Source organism: Scleropages formosus, chromosome 14 (genome assembly GCF_900964775.1).
Source record: "Scleropages formosus chromosome 14, fSclFor1.1, whole genome shotgun sequence".
NCBI lineage: Eukaryota > Metazoa > Chordata > Actinopteri > Osteoglossiformes > Osteoglossidae > Scleropages > Scleropages formosus.
Genome location: NC_041819.1, coordinates 27,632,298 through 27,649,206, shown reverse-complemented (window position 1 = coordinate 27,649,206; position 16,909 = coordinate 27,632,298). Strand labels below are relative to the sequence as shown.

The following is a 16,909-nucleotide window of genomic DNA, read 5'->3' as shown; positions in this document are numbered from 1 at the left end:
GCCGTCTTTTGATTTGTGCTGGACTCACCTGTGTTTGGGTACGAAAAAATCTTTATCAAGACTAACTCTTAATTTAACAATGTAACCAGCATGATAATTTTATTTTTAAAAGCATCTGAGGTTTTAAATTGCAGGTCCAACCTGTGATTCTCTCGGAATGAAACTCTTAGTGTGAACACTGACAGTGTCACATGGCCAGTGTCAAATCGATTCATCACACTCACTCTGTTTTCCTAAGGCTGGACAATAATGTAAAAAAAAAAAAAACACATCACAGTCACTATGAAAATTTAACTATGAGACGGTTGTGTGTTTCATAGAGTTCCGTGTCCAACCGGTGATTTTCTCAGAAGACCGTGTTGCACATCGAGGCTGCAGGTGATTTCTGTGTGCGTGTGTGTACTTTGTTTCTTTAACATACAAAACCCTTACTGTAATACTGTAACTTTTTGCAAAAGGAATGCTTGGAAATCTAAAATATGTTCTTTCCCATTGACACTAATGCAGAAGACATTAAATAACAGACTAAAAGAAACACACACACACACACACACACACACACACACACACTTTCAGAACCGCTCATCCCATACAGGGTCACGGAGCCTACCCGGCAACACAGGGCGTAAGGCCGGAGGGGGAGGGGGACACACCCAGGATGGGACGCCAGTCCATCGCAAGGCACCCCAAGTGGGACTCGAACCCTAGACCCACTGGAAAGCAGGACTGTGGTCCAACCCACTGCGCCACCACACCCCCTCACTAAAAGAAATATTTCTGTGAAATATCCAAGTGCCTAAGATGTGTGCACAGTTCTGTATATGTATGTGATGTGTTTATTACTCCTGCTATTTGTCAGTGTCACGCAGACATTGTGATGCAGAACTAACACTGTACTGTGCACTTTGTTTTGATAAAAATCAGGAAGGACTTGAAGAGGAACCATCAGGCAAAAAATTAAATCAAAACTACTCTGTTAACTGAAGTAATAAATGCTTTGGGGTTTTTCAGAGTTGTACGTAGAATCTCTGATTATTTCCGGATGAAACTGTTAGTCTGAATATTCCTCATCATGTGAGCAAAGAAAATAAGAACAATCATGTCGAACATTGTCTCACTGGCCTGTACCCCACCTGAACAATGACACCATCTCAGTACCTGATACTCTGCTCTCCTGCTTTTTATCCGTCTCTTTTTCTCCTTCCTTCTCATTGGTCTCTGTTGGTGAATCACTGCGTCCCACTGTCGGACCACCAGCGTGTGACTCATTTTGGTTGGATGAATGTGTGTTCATTTCTGCAAACATATTTAGATGTTAAGTATTAATTTCGGGGATGCGGTGGTGCAGTGGGTTGGACCGCAGTCCTGCTCTCTGGTGGGTCTGGGGTTCAAGTCCAGCTTGGGGTGCCTTGCGACGGACTGGCGTCCCGTCTTGGGTGTGTCCCCTCCCCCTCCGGCCTTATGCCCTGTGTTGCCGGGTAGTCTCCGGTTCCCCGTGACCCCATAAGGGACAAGCGGTTCAGAAACTGTGTGTGTTAATTTTGCCAGTGTGAAGTTTTCTATGGGCTTTTAAATCTGCCAAGCTGTGCTGAGCAACTATTCATAGCAGTTGATTACAGTAAATTTCATTTATTAATATATTCATCATTCAACAAGTAATGACTTTTTCCTGTATAGCACTATAGCGCTTCAGTCTCACTTTTCTTGTCCTTCTGTTGAATACTTCTGCGCTCATGCTTTACATTATTTGGGCTACATGCAGGTGGTTCAAACCGCTTCTTTCTTTCACTTACAGGTTTAACGATTACATCTGTGGGGCACCAGAAAACAGCACTATGTGAACAATCAGTAAAGCAACGTTTCATGAACAACTACATTAGAAGTGAACATCCAGAGGTTAATATGATGAAAAACTGTTGTCATTACTTGTGAAGACAAAAAACTGGTTTCCAGCACATGTCACCAGATGTTGGAAGGTTTTTTCAGATACACAGCATGTCTTTAGGCTCTGGAAGGAAACCCAGCAAGACATGGGGAGAACATGAAACCACCACACAGACAGAGGGGGGATGGAACCCACAGCCTTTTGGAGCACCCAGGCGCTCCGAGTCCAGGCTGCATTCTGGTCCCCCCTGTGCTCCTAAGAAGGGGGCCTTTTTGTTGTAAGTTCATTTAAAGGAACAAGTCATTATGAAGAGAACCAAAAAGAATTACTGCACAGAGTGAGAAAAGTAAAGCAATGAAAGGGCTTCTTTCCTCATTGTTTTCTTTCACACCATCTTTTACTCTCAAATTTGAAGAGCAACAACGAGTCACTGATCTCCTGATTGACAGACAGTGCAGAGACACACCGTCAGATACAATTAGAGCACATGTACTTTCTTTTACTGTTTCCAGTTAGCAAATGTCCTTCCTAACATACCTGCATTCTTTCCTGAAAAATGATTTTCACTGTGCTCATGACCATCTGTTTGATGTGTATCTCATGTGAGCAGTGAGAGAATCACAGTACCTCCTGCTTCATCTTTTAGCTGGTGATTGACTTCAGGAAACAGGATATGGCTCATGCACCCATCTACATAGGAGGAGACACGGCAGAGAGGGTCAACAGCTTCAGATTCCTAGGGGTCACCCTCATTGCCAAACTCACATGGACTGAACACACAGCATCGACCATCAAAAAGGCCCATCAACGCCTCCACTTCCTCAGGCGTCCGAAGAAACCCAGGATCCCCACTACAGTCCTCACCGCTTTCTACAGGTGTGCTGTGGAGTCCGTCCTCAGTAGGGTGTATTACATCCTGGGGTGGCAGCTGCTCCATACAGGACAAGAAAGCCCTACAGAGGGTGGTGAAAACAGCTCAGGAAATCGGCACACAGCTACCAGCCTTCGAGAACACCTACACTACACACTGCCTCAGAAAGACGATGCGCATCATGAGAGATCATAGTCACCCCGCACGGGCACTTCTCTCTTCCATGCCATCTACAAAACGGCTTAGGTCTATTCGAACCCGCACAGCTAGGTACAGGAACAGGTTTTACCGCACTGCTCTAAGACTATACAACACTAACCAATGTGCCACCTTTAGTAACTAGAGTTGGACTGTTCCCTCCAAACACATTGGTACATTACACTGTCACATTAAGCATTCCCACATTATGAGCTCTCTGGCTGTCTACTGGTGTTATTGTTATTGCTGTTGTATTAAACACTGTCATTGTTTTGTTTTTTTGCAGTATTTCTTTTCTCTTTGTCAATAGTCTGTGGAGAAGCACACACACACACACACACACACACACACACACACACACACACACACACACACACACACACACACACACACATTTTCAGAACCGCTTGTCCCGTATAGGGTCACGGGGAACCGGAGCCTACCCGGCAACACAGGGCGTAAGGGGAAGGGGAGACACCCAGGACGGGACGCCAGTCCATCACAAGGCACCCCAAGCAGGACTCGAACCCCAGACCCACTGGAGAGGAAGACTGTGGTCCAACCCACTGCACCACCGCACCCCCTAGGTTGTGGAGAAGCATTCAAAAAGAATTTCATGATACTTGTACACGGTACTTGTACCTATGACAATAAACTTGAAACAGAAGAGACAAATATTCCATTCCAACCACCCGTTAACCACCCTCCAACCACCACACAACCAACACACCACATTAAGCGTATGGAGGTGACAACAAGACCTAACAATCACCATTCACGTAAGCAAATACCCCCAGGCTTAGGTCTGCTTTCCCCAAGCATTCTGCTGCCTCCTAAGCCACAACCACTGGTTGGATCTTTCCGTTACCTCAGACAAGTTGTTTACCGCTGCCTTTAACGACTAAACCCTAAAACCAAAGTCCAACAACAGCGACGTGGTTGATTTTGCAACAAACCCTCCTGCGCCTACTTCCACCAGTCTAATAAAGCACTGCCAGCCTTGCTCCCTCACCTCAGCAGCCAAATCAGCGTACTTCAACTTCTTCCTCTCAAAGTCGTCCTCCATTGCATCTTCGAAAGGTGCTGTTAACTCGTTGAAGTACATTACTCGTGCGGCCTCGGAGTACAGTACAAAATCGGGTCTCAGAGCCGTAACTGCAACGCACTGCGGCATCTGCAGCTGTTTTCCTACATCAGCAACTAACTTCCAATCTTGTGCGTCACCCCATTTAGAACCCAAACCATCAAGTCCACAGGCTTGACACTCGAGACTCGACACTCACTTGACACTTCCATGCCCAGCGCTTCCTACGGTTACCTCGCTTTCCCTGTTTCCACGTTTGCCTACCCCATCTCTGTGCTTCCCTGGCCCCTTGACTCTCGCCTGTCTCCTGACCTCAACTTTTGGATCCTCCAACAAATGACGTTTGCTCATCGAAGATCTCCTGCCTGCCCCATGGTTCTCCTTTCAGTCTGCCCCTACTCGGCTTCCGCATTTGGCGAGCTTGTGCAGCCGCCCTTGAGTCTGTTGCACCTTGGCGACCATGACAAGTGGCCACCTAATATGAGGCAATATATCAAACTGCAGACACCAAACCTTCAGCATCCCAAGTAAAAAGGACTTGTCAATCGTATTAAATGCCTGCAGAACATCCTGTCTACGTCCTTTTCCCTGTTCCTTGTCGCTGAAGGAAGAATCATACCATCTACCCAAGCTCTTAATTGGCTTTTCAACCACCAACAGAATCCTTTATCCATCACTCTGAAAGTTCTTCTGCAATAACTAACCCTTAACAATTGACAAATTCTTACACTTACTAGGTTTCGCTTTCAACCTGGCTAACTTAAGATTGTCATTTAGCTTTCCTAGTAAGTGACAGGTACACAGAACAGTACTAGGAAGCATGATCATGTTGTCCATATATGCTGTAATGTCTTACCTACCTTAATCTGAGCCCAGATTATACTGCAATGTTCTAGGTATCCTGAAAATCCCACAATTCCTGCTTTCTGCACAGATGTGTCAATTAAATTGTTTGCTAACAAATATGTAGACAATCTCTGTACCACTACACTAAAATCTATCTTTTCCTCAACATTAAGAAGGCTTGATTTGCCATATCTCTGCAGCAACAGTTTCCTTGGCTATAAATACCCCTCCCGTTCTCAGCCATGTCTTCAGAGTAATTCCCTTCCTCCATACAACCACCATCTGCGTTCACAAAGACTTTAGGACATCCGGGGCGCCTTTGTAAACCTGATAAGGAACCCCATTAGGTCCCGGTGCAGATGTTGCCCTTGCACAACGAACCACCTCTTGCACCTCTTTCAACCTTGGGGGACTCACACCCAAACATATAATGTCTAGTGTCTATTTTGTATATTGTGTACTTTATATATTTTTTTTTTTATCTTCTATTAGCCCACTCTACTTTTATTAACTGTGTCTTGTCACTGTCATTCTGTCTGTGCTGTGGAAGTTCCTGTCACCAAGACGAATTCCTTGTATGTGTAAACATACTTGGCAATAAAGCTCATTCATTCATTCATTCTTTCATTCTTTCATTCATTCATTCATTTGCACTACAATCTCTTCTAGTGAAGGAATATCTGCAGGCACTTCAAAAACTCTCCCTCTCTCTCCATCGGTGTGCATTTCCTGCAGGTAACTCTCCAGCTCCTGCTTTCCAGCATTTAAACAACCGGACTTCTCCTGCTTAAGCAACGACTTCACAAATTTAAACAAGTTCTTAAAAACCACTACTCTAGCCTGCTTTCTTCTTCCCCCTTCACCTAAGCCTCTCTGCTCTCCTCAGCACAAAAACCTACCTTTCAATTCTTCCTGCAGATTGTTAATACCTCTCTTCCCCTCCTCATTTGCTCGTTTCCAAAGTCCTTCTAACTGCCTTTTTTCTCAAATCAGTCCCTCAATTTCTACCTACCGTCTTGACCTCGGCATAACCTGCACTCCTTTCTCTTCTCCTGATACACCCCAAATCTCTTCATTCCATAATCATAAACGTTCTCACCTAACTGGTTAATCTTACTTTCAGCCCTACCCTTCCAACAATCTAAAATCCCTCTTAAATTGTCATGAATGGGGGTCCACTCTTTGCATTTGGCTGCACCTGGCCATCTTATCTTAGGTTTTGCTCTCGACACCTTTCCTTCCATACCTGCCTAAATATCGACTGCCCCACGTCCTCCCCATGATCGATGCTGCCTTGTGTATCCGTGCTTGGTCTTGTCTCGTCTAAGACAGAGGTTTCGATGTCCTGTGGACTTTGGCGTGAAACCTCCCACTGAACTTCACCCGACTTATTTGAACCGCTCTGTAGGCTGTGGTGATCAATGTGGGGTCCCTGCCTTCATTCCCCCAAGCATTTCTTCTTGCCTTGATGTATTCTTAAGCCTCTCACTGAAGTCACTTTCCTCCAACCGTAAATACGTGGTTATGTTCGTGCCTCTCCCCCTGCTCGTGGTCAAGTTCACGCCAAGGTCTGAAACCATTATATCCACCCATGAATTATCTTCCATCCTTGCTCTAGCTGACTCTTAGGGTATTGATAGTAACATGACCCATGAAAATCCCACCATAGCCATTGGTTTCCGATAATACCAAATTACCTTCATTAGTCTTCAGTGGAGCTGATTCCTCATCCATCAATTTTTCATCTTTTACATGTTGGTCTGCGAGGACAGAGGAACAGCAGCATCTTAAAACATTTTTTAAAACATAATTCATTATGTATATTTCACTTTCAGACCTGAACAAAATGCATTCCCAACTTGTGATTTTTTTCCAAAATATCTTTATCGAATATTGAATATTTAATGTTGAAATTAATAAGTTCCACATTAAAACTGGCTTTTATCTTAAAATGTCACACAAAGACACAATTCTTTCAGACACCAAATGTACAGAATTCCAGAATTCATTACTTTTACATTTACTTCTCTTTTATCTTATTATTATTATTCACATTTTTCATCACATAATTTTCACCTCTGTATGTGTTTCATTCGTGTGTGTAATATGACCTGCTGTAGAAGTTTCTAGAACAGTGTTTTTGCCACTGGTAAAATTACACTGTACTGGGAATGGCTGAAGAAGAAGAAGACCTTGGGAGGCCTTTGTCTCTGGTACGAGGAGGTAATACAGGTTGAGTAGTACAAAAGGACACCGCAGAGATGTGTAGATGTGTGAATCCACGATGGAGAACACCTGGTGAGAAGTGTAATAAACCGACTTTCTGAGCTTGCTGTGCCTCATTTCTGGAGTGCCAAAAAAGATCAATTCCAACACCGGTGATTTAAGATTCCACATGTAATTTCTGGTTGTTTTCTTTCTAAACTTAGAATGATTCATCATTATTTTATATATGTTTTCTTGATATGGACCATAGCTCAGTTTACCCCATGGAATACCAAAATGAGTCCCACTTAGGGTCTGCGCTGAGATCAGACCAGTTTCTGTCTTTTCACCCAGGACTTTAACCCCTACAGTGCTATCAGATCACACAGGTAACATGGCCACACTTTGTTCCACCAGCTTCTGCCTTAAAACCATCAATGACATTAAACATCCAGATAAAACTTTTACAATATTTAAGTCCCATGTTGTGTAAGAAGATGCTGAAGTTCCCTCCGAGAATTAAGTGTATATTTGTGACACTAAAGGGGACCTGCTCTTCTAAAGGACTCGTGTGGGACGAGGCCTCCACAGGAGTGTAGACACAGACAGCCCAGATCTCCTGAACTCCCCACATGGCGTCCAGCCCCAGGACCCTCCTCCCGATCAGCTGTGAATGTATTCACGTTTCTGACCTGGTTCCCAAATACGTTTCCACCCCCGCTGGCACAGAGGCCCCATGCGCTCCGGTAGCTTCCTCCCTTCCTCCTGGTCAGCAAAAGCTGGGCCACATAAAGCAGAGATGGTAAAAGGTGACGACGCAACACTGTTCCAATTCAGCACATGGAGACCACAGAGCAAAACACTTGGCTAATTACCCCTAAACATGTTTATTTACACCCAAATACACTATAACATGGTGTGAAAGGAAGGTACCTGTTGCTCTTCTGCGGTAAACACAGTAAGCCCCAGCGATCAAACCAACAGCAGCAATAACAGCGACAGCAACGACAGCAGCAATAAGAGCACCGACAGCAGAACGTTCTAGAAAAGAAAGAGAGGAAAAGTGTTGCTGTGTCACCTCTTACCGCACATGTGGAAACACTCAGAAGAGTGTGTCTCTAGGACTCCGAGTCAAACATCTGGCTGCAGCTGGATCTCTGCTCACCTTTAAAGCAGCGTTCAGCAGGAAAGGCCTCACTGCTCTCCTCACTCACAGGGTTCTTCACCACACAGGTGTATGCGGAGTCAGAGCTGCTGACCTGTAGTTCTATTGGCTGATCGGTCCAGTTCCTTAATAAATCATTAGGCCCCTCCCACCGATACTTTCCCATCTCTCCTTCGCTGTGACAGCGTAGAATCCCTACAGAATCCCTCTGCTCACACTGCACAGTTGGTCGGGTCACAGCGTCTACACAGGATACACACAGGTGAAGAGAGTCACACACCAGGGGGCGCAGTAGTAAACACTGTACAAAGGCCGAACCACATTAAGAAAGGTGCTCAACCTCACAGCGTAACAGTGTGGCCGCACACTCGCCAATGACCATCACATTAAACGTGAAGTACTGGAGCCTCTTTTCCACCAGCACCTCGGCTGTGTACCGTCCAGAGTGTCTCTTCTCCAGGTTCCTCACTCTGAGTTCTCCTGTCTCCTGGTTCAGCGTCGTCCTCCCTCTCAATTTACCGAACTCCCTGATTCCTTGACCTCTGACCAACTCGATGACTTTGTCGTTGTTGTGTTTCCAGAGGATCTCTTCGCAAGTGTCCCTGATGGCTGGTGTGAGTGTGACGTCTCCATTCAGTCTGCTGTAGGTCACACCTGTAGTGGAAACATTTCCGAAACACAGGTAAGGAGTAAAAACCCAATGACAAGCAGGTCAGGGGTTCGGCAGCACTGTGCGGAGATGGGGGATGCCTTTCTCTCAGTGCTGGAGCTACTTGTGCACATTATCCATCCATCCATCTTCCTCCGCTTATCCGGGGCCGGGACGCGGGGGCAGCAGTCCAAGCAGAGCCCCCCAGATTTCCCACTCTCCGCACACCTCCTCCAGTTCCTCTGGGGGATCCCCAAGGCGTTCCCAGGCCAGACGGGAGACGTAGTCTCTCCAACGTGTCCTGGGTCTGCCCCGAGGCTTCCTCCCAGTGGGACATGCCCGGAACACCTCCCCAGGGAGGCGTCCAGGAGGCATCCGGAACAGATGCCCGAGCCACCTCAACTGGCTCCTCTCGATGCGGAGGAGCAGCGGCTCTACTCCGAGCTCCTCCCGGGTGACTGAGCTCCTCATCCTATCCCTAAGGTGCACCCAGCCACTTTGCGCAGGAAGCTCATTTCTGCCGCTTGTATCCGCGATCTCATTCTTTCGGTCATGATCCAGAGTTCATGACCGTAGGTGAGAGTAGGAACGTAGATCGACCGGTAAATTGAGAGCTTCGCCTTACGACTCAGCTCCTTCTTCACCACAACAGACCGGTACAATGACTGCATTACTGCGGACGCCGCACTGATCCGTCCGTCAACCTGCCGCTCCATTTTTCTCTCACTCGTGAACAAGACCTCGAGATACTTAAACTCCTCCACTAGAGGGAGCAACTCCCCCCAAACCCGGAGGGGGCAATCCACCTTTTTCCGACTGAGAACTATGGCCTCGGATTTGGAGGTGCTGATTCTCATCCCCGCCGCTTCGCATTCGGCTGCAAACCTCTCCAGTGCACACCGTAAGTCTTGATTTGATGAACCCAACAGAACCACATCGTCCGCAAAAAGCAGAGATGAGATCCTGCGGCCACCAAAACAGACACCCTCCGTTCCCTGGCTGTGCCTAGAAATTCTGTCCATAAAAATAATGAACAGAATCGGTGACAAAGGGCAGCCCTGGCAGAGTCCAACATGCACCAGAAACAGGTCTGACTTACTGCCGGCAATACGAACCAAGCTCCTGCTCCGGTCATACACGGAACGAACAGCCCGTAGCAACGAGCCCCGAACCCCATAATCCCGAAGTACCCCCCACAGGATGCCACGAGGGACACGGTTGAATGCCTTCTCCAGGTCCACAAAACACATATGGACTGGTTGGGCAAACTCCCACGAACCCTCCAGCACCCTAGTGAGGGTATAGAGTTGGTCCAGTGTTCCACGGCCAGAGCGAAAACCGCATTGCTCCTCCTGAATCCGAAGTTCGACTATCGGTCAGATTCTCCTCTCCAGTACCCCGGCTTAGACTTTCCCAGGGAGACTGAGGAGTGTGATCCCCCTATAGTTGGAACACACTTTCCGGTCCCCCTTCTTAAAAAGAGGGACCACCACCCCGGTCTGCCAGTCCAGAGGCACCGTTCCCGAACTCAACACAATGCTGCGGAGGCGTGTCAGCCAAGACAGCCCCACAACATCCAGAGACCTGAGAAACTGGGAGCGGATCTCATCCACCCCTGGAGCCTTGTCACCAAAGAGTTTTTTGACTACCTCAGCAACTTCAGCCAGGGTAATGGACAAGTCCCCCTCCGAGTCCCCAGTCTCAGCTTCCTGTACGGAAGGTGTGTCGAAGGGATTGAGGAGATCCTCAAAGTACTCCTTCCACCGCCCGAGGACATCCTCAGTTGAGGTCAGCAGCGCACCATTTCCATTGTAAACAGTGTTGGCGGAACACTGTTTCCCCCTTCCAAGCCGCCGGATGGTTTGCCAGAATCTCTTTGAGGTCAACCGGAAGTCTTCCTCCATGGCCTCGCTGAACTCCTCCCAAGCCCGAGTTTTTGCTGTGGCGACTGCCAGCGCTGCATTCCGTCTGGCCGGCCGGTACCCGTCAGCTGCCTCAGGAGTCCCATGAGCCAGCCAGGCCCGATAGAACTCCTTCTTCAGCTTGACGGCATCCCTTACCTCCGGTGTCCACCACTATGTTCGGGGATTGCCGCCGTGATAGGCGCCAGAGACTTTACGGCCGCAGCTCCGGACTGCCGCCCCGACAATGGAGGTGTGGAACATAGTCTATTTGGACTCAATTTCCCCAGTCTCTTTTGGGACCTGGTTGTTGAAGCTCTGTCGGAGTTGAAAACCTCTCTGATAGGGGCCTCTGCCAAACGTTCCCAACAAATCCTCACTATGCGTTTGGGCCTGCCAGGTCTATTCAGCTTTTTCCCCCGCCATCGAATCCAACTCACCACCAGGTGGTGATCAGTTAACAGCTCAGCCCCTCTCTTCACCCGAGTGTCTACGACATATGGCCGAAGATCAGAAGAAACGACTACAAAGTCGATCATCGCCCTCCGACCTAGGGTGTCCTGGTGCCACGTGCACTGATGGACACCCTTATGCATGAACATGGTGTTTGTTATGGATAAACCGTGACTAGCACAGAAATCCAATAACAACTCACCGCTCGGGTTCAGATCAGGGAGGTCGTTCCTCCCAATCACGCCCCTCCAGGTGTCACTGTCGCTACCCACGTGGGCGTTAAACTCGCCCAGTAGAACGACAGAGTCCCTAGTGGGAGCGCTTTCCAGCACGCCCCCCAAGGACTCCAAAAAAGCCGGGTACTCTACACTGCCATTAGGCGCATAAGCACAAACGACAGTGAGAGACCGTTCTCTGACCCGAAGGCGCAGGGAGACGACCCTCTCGTTCACCAGGGTAGACTCCAACATGTGGTGGCTGAACTGGGGGGCTATTAATAAGCCCACACCAGCCCGCCATCTCTCACCCTGGGCAAAGCCAGAATAGTGGAGAGTCCACCCCTGGTCGAGAAGAGTGGTTCCAGAACCCAAGCTCTGAGTGGAAGTGAACCCGACTATATCTAGACGGTATCATTCAACCTCCTGCACCAGCTCAGGCTCCTTCCCCGCCAGTGAGGTGACATTCCAAGTCCCAAAAACCAGAGTTGGCGCCCGAGGTTTGGGTCAGCTGGGCGCACCGACCCCTTACGGTCTCTCTGGCAGGTGGTGAGCCCACCGAAGAGCGGCTCCCCGTCATGGCTTCGAGCTGAGCTCGGCCAGGTCCCGTGGGCATAGACCTGGCCACCAGGCGCTCCCATGCAAGCTCCCCCGCCCCCCAAGGCCTGGCTCCAGGGTGGGACCCCATACCGGGCGGGGTAAACGAAAACTTTGATTTAATAGTCATCATAAGGGGCTTTTGTACACACTAATATGCACTTATAAATATTGCAGCATTGGGGTGTGGTTTTCGTTTGGGTTTAAGGTCCCACCTTGCAGCTGATACATTTACTGGTTTTACTGTGAAGTTTTATTATTATTGTATTGATTTTAGGTAGGGCGCGGTGGCGCGGTGGCGCAGTGGGTTGGACCACAGTCCTACTCTCCAGTGGGTCTGGGGTTCGAATCCCGCTTGGGGTGCCTTGCGGTGAACTGGCGTCCCGTCCTGGGTGTGTCCCCTCCCCCTCCGGCCTTACGCCCGGTGTTGCCGGGTTAGGCTCCGGTTCCCCGTGACCCCGTAAGGGACAAGTGGTTCTGAAAATGTGTGTGTGTGTGATTTTAGGTAACGCATAACAAAATGTATGTATTAATTTATTCAATAAAGGGATGTGATGAACCAAAAGATTAGAATTGACATGATGGACAGTCTGGACACATGCTGTTTTGGTGGTCCATTGTGATTCAGCAATAAAAAGTTCTCCTCGCCACTGCCTTGTGTTTCAGTAAAGGCTGCACTATGGAAAACACTAGTGTGTGTGTTCATATCCCCATTGGCACCGTGACCGTGCTCCACACAACAGGACGCGGCCTTGAGTACTGCTGGGACCCAGTGGTTCAGGGTTACTCAGGTATCACCAGCGTACAGAGAAATACCATGGTACTTTCCCCCTTCCTCTCATACCAGATACGTCCTTATTGTTCATAAGAGTTTTTGCTAGATCAGTAATCATAAGTGTGAACAGTAATGGGGTGGCACAGAAAAACTGAATCGGCAAAACTCTCATTCTCAATTTCAAACATAAATGTTATTAAAAATAACAATTTACAGTAGATGTGGACTGAGGCCAAGTTCCTGCTACATGTACAGTAATTCATATATGAAAATGACAAGTGACTGAGCAGAGAAAATGCACTTTGTTATTCAATTGCACTAAAAAGGCCAATAAAATACTCACCAGATGTCAAATCCATGAGAATAAAGAGGATATGACTGTATATTAAGAGTTTTCCTTCCATCCTGGTTTTGTGAGTCTCAGTAAAAGTGAAAGTGAAGGCAGTTTGGAATTCCACCTCTTCCTATTTAGCTTCACATTTAAAGGGAAATGACACAAGAGATTCCAAAGCAAAGACAGATATAACCACATTTCATCTTCTCATTATTTTACTCATAGTCATGACAATAATTCATTTTAAAGAAACAAGTACTTTTCATACCTAAAATATTTCTCCTGTCTGTTCAAGTTTTACTCGATTTTTTCGTTGTTTGTCAGCTTCCATCAGGATCTAAATTTCACCTGATGAATTACCCAGTCTTCTCTCACCTCAGGTTATTTCTGCAAATGTATTCAGTATAAATGTGTTTTGCCCAATTTGAACATGTGTGACAATAAGCGACAAAAATTATCTTTTTACTTCATAGCACTTTCCTGTAGTACTGCAATGTAACACAGGCTCTTTTCATTAAATAATTATTCTTCATCTTTCCGAATACTTAAATTATTATTATTATTATTATTATTATTATTATTAATGGAGGAAACCCACACAGACTAAACTGATTTGTACTGTGAGGGAGCCGCCCTAACCTAACAACTAACACTAACCTGAACTCCTAACCCTAACTGCTAACCCTAACCTCAACCCCAACCCCAACCCTAACCCTAACAACTAACACTAACCCTAACCCTAACCCTAAGCTAACCCTAACCCTAACCCCAACCCCAACCCTAACCTGCACCAGGGTCCCCCAGACTTCTGGTATGATGCCCCTCCTACTTCTACTGACCCCTTAACATATTTGTGATGAGTAAGTCTTTACTTTATTTTCTGCATATTTATATTTTTGTATTTCTTGCTTGTTTAGTGTCTTTATTTATTGATTTTTCTCTGATATGTACATCGCTTAGGAGAAAAGCATCTGCTAAACGAATAAATGCAAATGTATTTACTTTTAAAGGTTCTCCTCTTTGTTAATTCCCTCTTGCATTTTTGTTTGTTGTAATATTTCGATCCAGTTCCGTGTTTTTTATGATCCAGACTTTTGTGATTACTGCTTTTGTCAGTAAAGTTTGTTTTAAAAAAATGGAATTCGGTCTCATTGGTTTGTGTTCCGTTTCTTCCGGTTTGTGGGGTGACGTCACGCCTCATTTTTTACACCCACACCCATATTTTAAAACATAAGAGAGAGAGAACGGAAGTTCGAACGACGCAACCGCCAGGTGGTGCTATTGTTGTTACAATGGAAATTAAACAGGTTTTTAATCTAGGGTGTCGCTTTTTGCTCGCGACTAAGTTTTTATTGTCACGGTTGAACTCGACATTAACTGGACACTCAGCCATATGTCCACGGTGTCCTCACAGGTCTCCCAGAAGAGCACAGTCCAGAGGAGTCCATCGTTCTCCTCTCCCGTGCTGCAATGTTACAGAGCACACACACACAGTCTGAAACCACTTGTCCCATACAGGGTCGCAGGGAACCGGAGCCTAACCCAGCAACGGAGGGTGTAAGGCTGGAGGGGGAGGGGACACACCCAGTCTGTCGCAAGGCACCCCAAGCGGGACTTGAACCCCAGACCCACCGTGCCCCCCCATGTTACAGAAAAAGCTCTGACTCAACAGCTTTATTCTCTGCAGTTGTGGCTCCATCAGCACATGTTGAGCACCTTCTCCAGATGTTCCTCTCTCCTCACTGCTGGTGCTCAGCCTACCTCCCAGCTGCTGCACCACTACTTCTTCGTCCCCGATGCCAAGAGCAGGACGTGTCGCCTACTTCGTGTCCCCTCCGTCCACAGCGACCGTTTCCCTCACATGTAACCGTGTTCCCATTTTCTAACTCTGCGCTTTCAGGAATTTTAACTTCTTCCGAAGTTTCATCTGCATCTCTCTTCTGCCGCTTTCTCCCAGGATGTGTTTTGTGCTCAAGCAGAGAAGGTGAGGAGACAGAGTGCAGCCCAGTCTTGCTACTTTTCCTGTCCAAAACCCTTCTGTTTGTCAATGTCCATGTCCTCTCTCGAGCTCATTATGGTGATTCCCAGTGAAAATGTGCCAGTACTCACTTTTTTCTGAGTACATTTCCCACGATCAACACAATGTTACTGGGCTGGAGTCAAAAAACACGCAGAGACCTCCTGAACCCCCCCCCCCCCCCAATATGATCACACACAGTGGTGATGCTTTTTTCCCTTTCTTTGTCCAGAGTCTGAGTAGGACACCAGCCACTTCTCCTGACACATTTTGCTACAGAAAATACGTCGCGCATTTAAACGTAAACTCAACCACATCATCGTAGTTATTATGGGTCTGAGGTGCGAGACACAGCACACAGATGGTGTGTCAGCCTGTATTTAATATGAGAAAATTAATTCCACGATTTAAAAGTGTGCAAGATACAACCTTACTGAAAATTACCTTTTTACTTTCATAATAGTGGGACAGTTGCCTCACAGCACCGGTGCTGAGTAATTTTACTGGAGCAATTTAAGGTAAGTGCCTTGATCAAGGGTCTGACAGCTGGAGGTGAGATTCAAACCTGTGATCCTTGGGTGCGAAAGCAGGAGCTCTGAACACTGTGTTCCCCGTGTGTCTGAGTGAGTTTTAGACCAAGTGTCTCTTAACTGTCCACCATGTGCCAATGTGTGTATTGTACACAGGGAGTGTGCTATCTGGGCTTGACCTTGTGCTTCCAGGATAGACTCCAGACCCCCGTGACCTTGACCTGAAAAAGTGGTTAAGGAACGGGAGTGGCTTCTCTACGATTACCACGTGGCAGCGAGAGGGGACACTTTTTTCCTGTCAAATTCCTGTGTGCATAAAGCAGTAAAGCAACACTGATTGTGACACTTTTGAAACTGGGTAAACACATTCATATTGTTAGATATTTAAAGAAATAATACAGTTTCAAGAACTAGTAAAAAAAAAACGGCTGAATGAAGTGGAGTTTATGTCTTGTACAAGCTTACAATTTCAGGGGGGCGGGTGGCAGGTGGCACAGTGGGTTTGTCTGGGTACTGCTCCCTGGTGGGTCTGGGGTTTGAGTCCCGCTTGGGGTGCCTTGCGACGGACTGGCATCCTGTCTTGGGTGTGTCTCCTCTCCTTCAAGCCTTGCACCCTGTGTTACTAGGTTAGGCTCTGGTTTGCCCTGATCCCACTTGGGACAAGTGGTTTCAGACCGTGTGTGTGAAGCACCAAGAGCACCCAAGAGCTGCTGGGGAGTTCAGTACAAAGTACTCTAGATGGAGTCCGGATCCCAGCGGTGGTTTGCAAGAGTCTCGTAAAGAACACTGCACTCATTCTCAACAGCGGAGTATTTCTAAAGACCTGCTCCATGTTTAAAATTCTCTAATTCAGAACATTTCTAAGTGCTTAACTACCAAAACTATGGTCAGATAAAGTCCACATATTTTCTGATGTTTAAATTATTAACTTTTTCATTTTTTACAGTTTACCAGAAGAAGTTGTACACAGATTTACTGCTTCAGAAATTTCCCAGCTCTTTGTGAGAACGGTGAAACTCTCAAAACTTCGTCCATCCAGAGAGAGAACCGGAGCCTCGTATTCGCAGTGCCAGCGTTTCCTTTTCAACGGGTGAGCTGTCCCAAAAGTACACTTACCGCTCATTTACATCTACCTGTACATGTGTTCATTTATAGGACACTTTTCTCCAAAGAGACGAACATCT

The 16,909-nt window shown here is 46.9% G+C and overlaps 1 protein-coding gene across 1 annotated transcript; it reads right to left on the bottom strand.

The window, feature by feature from the left end:
* Positions 1-1,679: 1,679 nt before the first annotated feature.
* On the bottom strand, positions 1,680-13,253 carry LOC114912229 (uncharacterized). The gene is made up of 6 exons (XM_029258179.1): positions 13,188-13,253; positions 8,255-8,497; positions 8,023-8,130; positions 7,782-7,868; positions 6,582-6,644; positions 1,680-1,810 (listed from the first exon to the last, which is right to left on the bottom strand). Exons 1-6 carry the CDS (start codon positions 13,246-13,248, stop codon positions 1,680-1,682), a joined length of 693 nt encoding a protein of 230 aa, XP_029114012.1. The 5' UTR covers positions 13,249-13,253.
* Positions 13,254-16,909: the final 3,656 nt, after the last annotated feature.

Coding starts and splice junctions, on each gene's coding strand:
- LOC114912229 (XM_029258179.1), bottom strand. CDS start 13,248: ATGGAAGGAAAACTCTTAATATACAGTCATATCCTCTTTATTCTCATG. Junction 7,869..8,022: donor TTACCGCAGAAGAGCAACAG/GTACCTTCCTTT, acceptor TATGTGGCCCAG/CTTTTGCTGACCAGGAGGAA. Junction 1,811..6,581: donor TCCACTGAAGACTAATGAAG/GTAATTTGGTAT, acceptor GGTGCCCCACAG/ATGTAATCGTTAAACCTGTA.